Genomic DNA, 12,210 nt, shown 5'->3' with positions numbered 1-12,210 from the left:
AGGTCGATGGATGTGGATATTATTACTGTTTTTCCCCCTACATAAAATCTGCTTTCTTTTTATACTAGAGACCTTAATGGATTTCCCTTTGACTTGCATGGAATCCCAGCATTCTTTCTTCAGGATCTCCCTCTGATAGCACTTAGCCAGATTCTCCATCTCAATCTCTTTCCTCACCTTAAACAACATAAATACACATCTAAAACTGGTAAGAAAAAATTCTATATAAACTGAAAAGCTTGTTTGTATAAAAGATGTCTAATTAATCTACTCTTCATCATCTGTAAATAGTCATGTTTATCCTGGTAACTTCCTGTTTTCCCTCGAGGGCTGCAGCCTCTGTTGCTCTTCCACATCCAGGTTAATTCCTGGTGCTCAAGTTTCTCCATGTCTGGCAGACTCTCATTCTCCTCCATCATTGCTTTGATCTGGAGTGATGCAGAGACAATTAAGACTAACCTTTCAACTTCAAATGTGTGTATGGAAACAATAATATGAAAGAGAAACAAAAGGTGGACGATTCTTTCTCTTACTGTGTCACGAAGAACTTTGATGTTTTTCCTTACACTCTTAAAAATAACGGTGCTTCAAAAGGTTCTTCACAGCGATGCCATAGAAGAACCAGTTTTGGTTCCACAAAGAACCATTCAGTCAAAGGTTCTTTAAAGAACCATCTCTTTCTTAACTTTTTATAATCTGAAGAACCTTCTTTCGCCACAAAGAACCTTTTGTGAAACAGAAAGGTTCTTCAGATGTTAAAGGTTCTTTATGGAACCATTTAGACAAAAAGGTTCTTCTATAGCATTGTGAAGCACCTTTATTTTTAAGAGTGTAGGTTCTTCTTTGTCTCTGCATACTGTTGGGTCTCCTCTTGGAGAACCTGTTTGGAAACCACCAAAGTCATGATCTTATTATTAATATATTATCTTTCAATTATTCTAATTCTCACTCATATACAATGCTTGATGTTTGTGGAAACCAGTATCATAATCTTTCAAAAGTTTGGGGTTGGTAAGATTTTTTTTAAATCTTTTTGAAATAAGTCTCTTTCCAAGACTGTATTTATTTGATAAAAAAATACAGTAAACCAGAAATATTGTGAAATATTATTAAAATTAAAAATACCTGTTATCTATTTTAATATATTTCAAAATGTAATTTATTCCTATGATTGCAAAGCTGAATTTTCAGCAGCCATTACTCCAGTCTTCAGTGTCACATGAAATCATTCCAATATGCTGATTTGGTGCTCAAGCAACATTGGTTACAAAACATCTTTTGTAATGTTTTTACTGTCATTTTTGACCAATTACTGCATCCTTGCTGAATAAAGTATTAATTTCTTTAAAAAACAAATCATACTGACCTTAGATATTTGAGACAATGGTAGTATAGGTTATGGGTTTTGCTTATGCAGTCAATTGATTCACTATGGCAAAAATGATGACAATTCAAATATAATGTAAATCTTACTTTCCTAGTCTAATGTTACATAAGGTTGTAACACCTTTCCCTGTACCACATCAGTGGTAATTATTTTATGTAAATATATTTTGTAATCTTGGGGATTTTTTTTTCTGCTGGAGGCCTGTGATTAACCCTTTTAAACTCATAAAATAAGAAACACAATATGTGAAAAGAATTAGCTGCCAGCAGCAAATAATGCTATATTATAACACTAACAAGGCAATATTATATTGTTAATTAAACAGTAGCACATAAATAAATTTAGACACCAACTGCATCTAGTTTTCCGTCAAGCCATGTAGAACTAGTTGGAGACACAAAATAGTTTTCATCTTGTTCAGCTTCATGACTCATCTTTCCCTGCAGGAAGAATTTTATGACAGCTTATATTATGTGTCCCAAGGAACAGAACATCTCCCCAGTAAAACTGCTTAACCAGGTACAATATTGTGCATAAATATTATTTAAACATTAGAAAACAAGGTGTTTCTATACTTCTCCTGTATGAAATGAGGAACATCTGTGGATCCCAGTCAGTCATTCTGGAGAGGACAGTGTTTTCTGAGGATACAACTGACTCAAAAGAATCAGCAACTGACTGAGCATACTGGGTGGCTGCATTTGCTTTGCCAGCCCCAGAAAGCCTTAACCTGTTCAATTTAAATGCATGTAAAAACAAAGATGCTTCAGGTCCAGCTTCAAGGGCATTTTGAAACTACCAGAGAGAGAAAATATTGCTATAGATCAAAGCATAGTAATATTTGTCCATTTGATGTTTTTTGAGAGCCCTGAGCTCACCTGAGCCTGCTGCAGACGAGTGAGCCATCCCTCAGGCCCGCGGTGATGAGGGTCTGATTGTCTGGGGTGAAACAAACAGATCCGACTCCACCCTGCCAACTTGAGTGGCACTGCAGCTGTACATACCTGTCCTGCATGTCAAAAGTACGTACATTTACATCACATCACATATTTGGGCAGTTTCCGAGAAACATGCTTTTGCTAGCCCAGTACTCATAAACATGGATGAACTTGTAGAGATTGGTTTTAACAAACAATACCATTGTTGAGATCTCACAGATGCGCAGCAGTCCATCCCCACCAACTGTAGCCAGCCAGGTTTGATGTGGGGAGAGCTGCAGAAAAGCTAGTATCAAGTGAACTGCTTTCTGTGCATTAGAGGGCTTTTCTCCACTCTGTATATCACATGAGAAGCTGTTAGGAGCAGTGCCAAAAACACAAAATAAAACTGTCATCAGACTATAGGTGTTGTCTGTTGTTACAGCACCTCGGGGATACTGAATCTTTGCAAGACTTTTCTCTGTTGGAAGTAACCAAATATCTTGTTTATGCCCAGGACACAAGAGCAGAGAGCATGAGGGATCTCATATAGGCAGCTGTGCAGGACGACTTTACACAGACGGCCATAGACATCCACACAATCTTTTGAGTCTGGAAGTGGCACAACATTATGAGAAGGAGTGCTGGAATTTTTGAATGTTTATCATTTGTCCCCCTATTTTTTTTTAGAGAAGATTTCTGCATGCCAGCCTCAATTATGGTGTGTTTTTGTGTTTTCCTGATACCTGTAAGCTGCTGCACAAACAACGTCATTAGCAGAAGCACATTTCCCTCATTGATTTCTCTCTCTGTCTTGCTGCATAGCACCACCACTTCTCAACCTGTTTACTTTCCTTGTGGTACAGAGTAGAAAGGCTTACAATGGTACCTGGAGCCTCTGAAAAAAAATGTAAAAAGACTTGTTAGAAATTACTTCAAACTTTAGGCAAAAAAAGTATATAATACAGTTCAAAATTTTGGGGTTGGTAAGATTTTTTAATGTTTTTGAAAGAACCTTCTTGCTCATCAAGGTTGCATTTATTTGATAAAAAAATCAGTAAAAAGAAATGTTATTACAATCAAGAAACTTTTTATTATTATCAATGTTGAAAACATTTGTGCTTTTTGTGAAATCCATGATACATTTTTTCAGGATTCTTTAATAAACAGAAAATTCAATAGAACAACATTTAATTAAAATAGAAATATTTAGTAATTTTATATTTCTTTACTGTCACTTTTGATCAATTTAAAGCAATCCTTGCTGAATATAAGTATACATTCCTTTAAAAAAGAAAATCTTACTGACCCCAAATAGAGAGAATTGAACAGTAGAGTGTCATCCTAAAAATTACCATTCCATCCAATAATTTCAAATCCTTCTGATGGTCTTGCGCTAAGCACAAACATGCGTGAGTCTGATGCTCCTGTGAATAAGAAGTTGCCACCTTGATCAAACCTGTTGAACAAATATAATATACAGTATGCTCAACATTCAATACACAAGAAATATGAGAGCAAATGATCATGGTGCTGTGAAACTCACACCAAATGGTCTACAGGGACATGGTAGAGATGAACTCTGTGAACTAGTCTGGGCTTTTGTTTTGTGGTCATCTCCACAAACAGGACGTCTCCAGTGGCTGTCCATCCAACAACATACAGTGCTATGGGGCAGCATGCCATACTGGTCACCTGAAGTAAAGTTATACCAAATAACACAGATTTATGTACAGCAGACTTATTCACCTGATTTGGGAAAAATAATTGGTGTGTGTCGTATAGAACCTCCAGTTATAGCACTAACGTGTCTGCAGAAAGATGGAGCCCATGCAAAGTCCATCATCCAGAGCCCACAGCTGTATGTCTCCTGTTTCTCTGACTGACTGCAACAGTGAAGATACAGATGCCTTATTAGCTTCAATATCTACTTTGTATTTTAATATTTATATTGTAATACGAATATAATATGTATCAGTATATTTATTGTGATTAATTAACCAATTGACACCACATGTTCTTTTACCAAACAAACTTCTGTCAGTGTATAATGGAGCAACAGCCACAAAATCTCCACAGAGTACATCCAGAACTTTGACAACTTTACCATTCAGCAGTGGTTTGAATTTGTAAACACAGCCCTATGAAGCAAAACCAGAATTTATTAATTATGTTTCTCAGCATTGTCTTTATTGTATTGAATTGCATTCTGGCATAAATATAAGAATATGAGTTTTTAACATGACATTTTTGATCAAATATTATATTCATATAGTGTATATTATAATAAAACGTTTTACATTAATATTATTTTAATATTAATAATTAAAAAATACACTAACATTATCATAATATATAAACACTTACTGTATTAGAAACTATCAGCAGTGTCTCACCGTCAGGGGAACAGCATATATTCGAGGCTGCATCATCCAAAGCCCAAGTCTGCACCACCTCCAATTTGTTTCCTTTAATTTGTATGTTTCGTAAAATGCCTTCCTGTAATTGATTTGGAAATGCTCTTGAATCAGGCTGAAATTATGTCTCACTTGAAAAGAGATTAATGTCTACACATTTACACATTTCAGGCCTCATATTAGGGTGATGATAAATAAAATGTCTTACCATTCCTGCAGCAAAAAAAGTACAGTCTTGCAGTACTAAGCTCTGTAAGCTGCCTTCCTGCAGGGATGTTTCACTGTCATCTGTTATGTAAAATTACAACAAAGCTCTCAAGAAGACAAGGAACTAAATCAAGTCTAGATTTCAAACTAGTTAAAAAAACATTTACATGTGAAATCCTGAAATGTTCTCATTTGATATGTATCAAGTATGAGTTTACCTGTGGGGGTTAATTCAGTTTGAGGTTTATATAAGACAGAGACAAGCAAAGTGTCAGGATTCACACAAAGCAGGAAACCTTCCTTGGAACCAGCATATAGATCAGAAGAATTTGATCAGCAGATGGCACTTGGACACAGTTTTGGTTTTATTTGTTTCAAAGGCTGCTGGGAAAGACACATACTATTATGCTGTGACTTTGACAAAAATAAAGTGCTACTTAAACCTTCTGATTATTACTATTATAGATAGGCTATATGGTACATTATGTGAGCGAGCTAAGCAACTGTCGGCGCTGCTGTCGCCACAGTCTGACATAAGCGAGGATCTGCACGCTGCTGAAATTATTGAAATACACTGTTTTAAATGTATTTCAATATCCTAGCTTGTTATTCAAGGAAATAATTTTTTTTTTTTTTTAAAGACTGACCTTGCAGTTCACACATCAGCTCAAACTCTGGATAATTGTAGACAAAGATGGAAGGGTTCAATTTGAAGTCAGCGAAAGCAAGACGCCTGCGATGCCCACTGGCTGTAAAGGCCCCAATTCCAGAACCAGGACTCTGCAGTGTTCCTCATCTAGTTTCCACATTGAGGAAAACAATGAAATTCCCGCATGTGTAGCATGTTGTTTTCTTGTCGACGAATCTAAATGTGCCATTGTTGAATCCTTGCACCCACATTATACATAGTAATAAAAATAAAAGTAACATTATTTACCATTTATTTTGCATGCACTCTCATCGTTGCATTGAATACATTATTTGTTCTTTATATATATATAGTTTGTTTTTTAAGTTGATTTTTTTTTTGTAAATTTTGAGATTAGTACGTTGAAAATGCGTTTTAGTTTACTTTATCTGACCACACTCGCCGTATTTCCAGTGTGTGCTGTATACACGAGTGTGTTTTCTGTTCAATGCTAGGTAACGTTAGCTAGCTATAATACTGATGAAGTTTAAAGACTGACCTTGCAGTTCACACATCAGCTCAAACTCTGGATAATTGTAGACAAAGATGGAAGGGTTCAATTTGAAGTCAGCGAAAGCAAGACGCCTGCGATGCCCACTGGCTGTAAAGGCCCCAATTCCAGAACCAGGACTCTGCAGTGTTCCTCATCTAGTTTCCACATTGAGGAAAACAATGAAATTCCCGCATGTGTAGCATGTTGTTTTCTTGTCGACGAATCTAAATGTGCCATTGTTGAATCCTTGCACCCACATTATACATAGTAATAAAAATAAAAGTAACATTATTTACCATTTATTTTGCATGCACTCTCATCGTTGCATTGAATACATTATTTGGAACCTTCAAACTTACAATGTTGGGCACGGCGTCGTGAGTAATAAAGTAATGTCCTGCAAAAGCGAAAGGACATCATTGTCCATTAACTAATCGAATGATCGGTAAATGCCTTTCGTATATGTCGTTTAACTTGACAGAAGGTCGTTTTGCCACAAGATTTGCTTGCATTTCAAATAATTAGCTTAGTTAGCCAGCCGCGGGCGTTGGTTAGCTTGAATTTAGTCTTGTGTAGGTGCTGTGATGGCTTCTGCAATATCTAGATCTCGTGAATGACTGTAACGGTTGTTTTAGCATGTGTACCGACAGATTACGCTTATTCATTACGGTTTGTGACATGTACAGTAGTACGTGCGAGTCAGCACTTCATTTGAGGAAGTAGCTAGCTAGCCTACATAGCCAGGACAGGGAATGGAGCGGCTGTGTTATAAAAAGCCACTGAGTTCCCTATATAGACAGCATGTCTAGATGTGCGCATTCGAACAAAAAACTGCGCTTGAAACCGAACCAGACTGCAATTCCTGGTCACTGACAGCCTTATGATTAACATTTGTTTCCCTAAAATAGATAAAGGGGGTCATGCAGCTCTTAATAATACATGTACGATGTGACCATAAGAATGTGTTTGTATATATTTGTATTGTTCATTTGCATTTGGAAACATTACTTCCGTGTGTGGTGGGCTGTGGGTGGGTCTACTGGACTTTGAAAACCTGTTATCTCGGTTTGCTGTGTAGCTCTTCAGAGATTATTTAAAGTATGTGTAAAGAGAATTCTGAAAATTGTTTCTAAACACATTATAAATGTTAGAAATGTATTGCACAAACACATTACAAAGACTCTGAAGTGTGTAGTACTGAATTGTGGAGTTAAACCGTTAAACAGTTTTTCACCAATTCTTCTGTATTCAGGATTTATTTTGGGCGGGGCTAAAACGGTGGCTCGATGACGCAATGGAGCCACCGAGCATGGCCCCGCCCCTAACACTATAATATATAGCCTACTGCGTATTAGCGTCAGAAGGAAAAAAAAGACCATTCTGTTGTAGACCGAGTGGGATGAGGTTGATTCTCGGGTAGCCGGTCAGTGTCCTCTGAATTGGATTCTGGCTCTGGAGGCTCAAACATGTATGGATGTATAAATCCAATTAAGCTACTAGAGGTAGCATGAGTAGCTTCCATTCAGGTTGGAGCGGTATTTGACAGTTGAGAGAGACGGCCGCTTTCCCGCGAGTGGGCGTGGTTTCAGCGCCGACAGCGGACACGCCCCCAGCGTTTGAGAGCAGAGTCCTGCTTATTTTTCCAAGATTTTGATAACTTATGTTATTTACTTGGCGGTTTTTTTTATCATTCAAATTTGGCTGGGTGGTTAATAACACATTTTTCTGTTGTGTGACAAACTCAGAACACATTTTAATATCGCTTTACACGGACTTTAAATTGTGTGTGGGATCTGTTGAGGGAGGTTATGCTGCACACTGTGCACAGGCTGATCTGCTTACATGTTTGCACTCAGGGCCCTTGCTTTTGTTATAAGCTGATCTTTTGTCTCCCAAACTGACTGTTTATCCTAAGGATCAGCTCAGCTTTCCCTTTTGCAAACTTGTCTCTCGGCAGGTGAGTGCTGGCTGAAGGATAATGGCACATGTTGGGGCAGTAGTTGCAGCGATGGCCGGTGTGATGGCCATTCTGCTTCATTCTTCCATTCACAAGATTGAGGAAGGACATTTAGCTGTGTATTACAGGTGAGTATAAGGAAGTTGCATTAAAAATATGCACAGGTTTTATGCTGCTTTTGTTAATGATTCCTAAAATACCTGTAATTTAGTTGTAGGTTGAAGGCTAGATCAGTTAAAATTGTGTTTAACACAATGTTTGAAAATTGTCATTTGGCCAAGCCTGTATAACTTTTGTCATCTGTGGAACATTAAAGAATGTATTTTGAGAAAAATATTAAAGATAAAAAATGTTTCCATATAATGGATGTCATTGGTCACCTATTGATCTGTTTAACAGCATTCTTTAAAAATTTGCCTTTGTGTTCTATAGAAGAATGTAGGTCATACAGGTTTGAAATGACATGAGGTAGAGTAAATGGTAGCAGAATTTTCATTTTTGGTTCAACTGTCTCTTTAGGTAACTTTACAGCTTCTTTATAGTAATAGAAGTTGTAATATTATTTCTACACAAATTAAATTTATGCCATTTTTATCATTCCCATAATTAATTTGCTTCCTAATCCGGGTTCATGTTTTTTCCCATTTTTTTTTTTTAGAGGTGGAGCGTTGTTGACAACTCCTAATGGCCCAGGTTACCATATAATGCTGCCTTTCATCACCTCATATAGATCAGTGCAGGTACAAATGTCATGTATTTACAGTTGGCCCAATACAAAAATTAATTATTGTTTTATTACAGCTGTATATATTATATATCATTTATTATGATCTTTTTCTATGACTTTTGAAACATGAGTGGATTTTTGAGGTTGTTGAATATTTTGCATTTACATTTATGCATTTAGCAGAAGTTTTTATTAGAAAGCTAGAGAAACCAAGCTAGAATTTTGTTGAAGATGCTGATTTGTTTTTTTCCTCACGTTTGCATCATGTTTATAGACAACTCTGCAAACAGATGAAATAAAAAATGTGCCTTGTGGAACCAGGTAATCCTTCGTGTTGTTGTTATTCCATCAATATGTCCTGAAAAACTACTTAAAAATTGATAATTTTTGGTCATCATTAAATTGTACTGGATATTTTCTGGGATTCCTGAATGAAAGTAATCATTTCTTTGTCTTCCACAGTGGGGGTGTCATGATCTATTTTGACAGAATTGAAGTGGTCAACATGCTGGTTCCATCAGCAGGTAAGAGCCTTAAAGGGATAGTTCACCCAAAAATAAAGGTTCTGTCTTCATTTAGTCACCCTCAATCCTTTTTCAAACATGTATGACTGACCTTCTTCCATGGAAGTCAAAATGAGATGTTAGACTGGATGATAAAATGAGGTCATGCTCTTGTTCTCCTCCACAGTGTTGGACATAGTGAAGAACTACACTGCAGATTATGACAAGACGGTAATCTTTAACAAAATTCACCACGAGTTAAACCAGTTCTGCAGTGTGCACACCCTGCAGGAAGTCTACATAGAACTATTCGGTAAGTCACTGATATGTCAAACAGTTTATTTGGCCAAGTATACTGTGAATTTTCAGTTGTTGATGTGAGTGCTGCAGTTTCTGCTGTGTCATTCGTTTCGTCTTTGGTGCCTTCTCACAGCAAAAACGTTTGTCATGGACTTGCATTTGTGTCATTTTTGTTTGACAGATATAATTGATGAGAACTTAAAGACTGAGCTGCAGAAGGACTTGAATGTTATGGCTCCTGGTCTCACAATTCAGGTATGTTTTTATCTCTATGGTTTTGTCTCTGTAGTTTCAGTTTTGACTTGAGCAGAATTACATGATTATATGATATTTTGCAGGCTGTGCGAGTCACCAAACCTAAAATTCCTGAGGCAATCAGAAGAAACTATGAGCTAATGTGAGTGAATATATTATTCTGTACAATTTGATTGGATGTCTTTTAGGGTATTTCTATATTGTGTCCTCATGATGAATTAAAATGCTAGTTATTTTTTTAAAGCCTTGAGCAGTTTTTTCACTCTTGCTGATTTTTAAAAATTATGTAGTGACAATATATACTGCTGTTCAAAAGTTTGGTTAAAAGTAAGGTTTTTAAATTGTTTTTGAAAGAAGTCTTTTATTTTCACCAAGGCCGCATTTATTTGATCAAAAATACAGTAAACAGTAATGTTGTGAAATATTATTACAAGTTAAAATAATTGTTTTCTATTTTAATACATTTTAAAATGTAATTTTTTCTTGTGATGGCAAAGCTGAATTTTCAGCAGCAATTATTCCAGTTTTCAGTGTCACATGATCCTTCAGAAATCATTCGAATATGCTGATTTGCTGCTCTAGAAACATTTATTATTATTATCAATGTTGAAAATAGTTGTGCTGCTTAATATTTTTGTGGAAACCGTGATATATTTTTTTTTTTAGGATTTGCTCAAAAATAGACAGTTCAAAAGAACAGGATTTATTTGAAATAACAATCTTTTGTAACATTCTAAATTGCCCTTGGATGCATCTCTCTATAGTTTTAATCAAAATTTCCCTTGCTTTCATCATCTGCAGGGAAGCAGAGAAGACCAGGCTGCTCATCACTGCTCAGACACAGAAAGTGGTGGAGAAAGAGGCTGAAACTGAGAGAAAGAAGGCAATCATTGGTGAGTCTGAACTTCCAAATATAATGCTGATCATGTATAGAGTCATGGTTCTGTCCTCATTCATCTTATGTGTTCTCTCATTGCAGAGGCTCAGAAAGTGGCTCAGGTGGCGGAGATTCACTTCCAACAAAAAGTGATGGAGAAGGAAACTGAGAAAAAGATCTCAGAAATTGAAGGTCTGGTTTATCTACTGAGAATTTTCATAGCACGTGCCACGCAGAGTATGTTACTTATCAGACACATTTATTTGATTGTAACAGATGCTGCTTTCCTGGCAAGAGAGAGGGCAAGGGCAGATGCAGAATATTACACTGCTGCAAAATTTGCAGAAGCCAACAGGGTAAAAAAAAAAAAAAAACAACACTTTTTTAAATTTTCTGGTTTTTGTGTTGCTCAATGTAATTTTTTAACCATTTAATTTTAAGAAAATATGAAATATTGGTGTAAGGCTCAGTGCACTTTGTACATAAATACTTTTTTGCAATAACTTTTTAGAGAAATCCTTAGAGGAGCCAGTTTTTAAAGAAATTAAAAAATGTTATTTGGTGCATTTACAAAATGTTAAGCCTACAGGTTTAAAGGAATAGTTCATTTGCTGAAAATTTACCCAGGCCATGCAAGATTTAGATGGGTTTGCTTCTTCATCAGAATGGATTTGGAGAAATGTAACATTATCAGCTCACCAGCTCATCATTGCATCCTCTGCAGTAAATGGGTGCCGTCAGAATGAGAGTTCAAACAGCTGATTAAAAACATCACAATAATCCACAAGTAATCCACATGACTCCAGTCCATAAGTTAACATCTTGTGAAGTGAAAAGCTGGGTGTTTGTTATAAACAAACTCATCATTAAGACGTTTACTTCAAACTTTTACTTCTGGCTAAAATAATACTACATTTCTCCAAATCTGTTTCAATGAAAAAACTAACTCACCTACATCTTGGATGACCTGAGGGTTAAGTACATTTTAAGCAAAATTTTCACACTTTTCAGCATACCCAAAGCTATATTAAGCTACATTTACATTAAAGCTACATTTAACCTCAGCTATATTAAGAAAGCACCTGTAGGAGACAATAGCTGACTAGCTCTGAACACATGGTGGCACATTCACACATTTCTTCAGCAGAGGTGATTCCACACAGGATGTGCTCATGTCAGTTATCACACCACTGTCTCTCTCCTCCACAGCTGAAGCTGACACCAGAATATCTGGAACTGATGAAATATCAGGCCATCGCCGCAAACAGCAAGATCTACTTCGGTCAAGACATCCCAAACATGTTTGTAGACAACAGTGCCTCCCATTCGACTGCGGGCCAGGGTGAGGCAGACTCGGCGGAGCAGCTGGAGGCCTTGAGTATGAAAGAGAGTCTTAAGAAAGCGTCCAAGCCCAAAACCACAGAACGCCACTGAGGGGCCTGAGAGCTGTCCACCCCCTCTTCCTCTGCTGTTTCTCTCTCT

General features: G+C 36.7%; 1 protein-coding gene and 1 pseudogene across 3 annotated transcripts in view; one reads left to right on the top strand and one right to left on the bottom strand.

The window, feature by feature from the left end:
- Nucleotides 1–26: 26 nt before the first annotated feature.
- Nucleotides 27–5,327, bottom strand: LOC107676560 (cilia- and flagella-associated protein 43-like; annotated as a pseudogene).
- A 1,122-nt stretch (nucleotides 5,328–6,449) lies between these two features.
- LOC107676597 (erlin-1-like) overlaps nucleotides 6,450–12,210 on the top strand; it is a 7,354-nt gene continuing 1,593 nt past the window's right edge. The window contains exons 1-12 of one of the 3 annotated variants that reach the window (XM_016471176.1): nucleotides 6,450–6,486; nucleotides 8,067–8,194; nucleotides 8,725–8,806; nucleotides 9,068–9,114; nucleotides 9,256–9,317; nucleotides 9,484–9,609; nucleotides 9,778–9,851; nucleotides 9,935–9,993; nucleotides 10,653–10,744; nucleotides 10,831–10,920; nucleotides 11,005–11,084; nucleotides 11,938–12,209. In XM_016471176.1, coding sequence (XP_016326662.1) covers nucleotides 8,088–8,194; nucleotides 8,725–8,806; nucleotides 9,068–9,114; nucleotides 9,256–9,317; nucleotides 9,484–9,609; nucleotides 9,778–9,851; nucleotides 9,935–9,993; nucleotides 10,653–10,744; nucleotides 10,831–10,920; nucleotides 11,005–11,084; nucleotides 11,938–12,162 — 1,044 coding nt within the window. In that variant the 5' untranslated portion in view covers nucleotides 6,450–6,486; nucleotides 8,067–8,087 and the 3' untranslated portion in view covers nucleotides 12,163–12,209. Of the gene's footprint in view, nucleotides 6,555–8,066; nucleotides 8,195–8,724; nucleotides 8,807–9,067; nucleotides 9,115–9,255; nucleotides 9,318–9,483; nucleotides 9,610–9,777; nucleotides 9,852–9,934; nucleotides 9,994–10,652; nucleotides 10,745–10,830; nucleotides 10,921–11,004; nucleotides 11,085–11,937; nucleotide 12,210 lie in introns of all 3 variants that reach the window. The other 2 variants (XM_016471175.1, XM_016471174.1) reach the window with 2 other exon arrangements.

Source organism: Sinocyclocheilus anshuiensis, unplaced genomic scaffold (genome assembly GCF_001515605.1).
Source record: "Sinocyclocheilus anshuiensis isolate Anshui unplaced genomic scaffold, SAMN03320099.WGS_v1.1 scaffold204, whole genome shotgun sequence".
NCBI classification, from domain to species: Eukaryota; Metazoa; Chordata; class Actinopteri; order Cypriniformes; family Cyprinidae; genus Sinocyclocheilus; species Sinocyclocheilus anshuiensis.
This window is presented reverse-complemented; position numbering and strand designations above follow the sequence as displayed.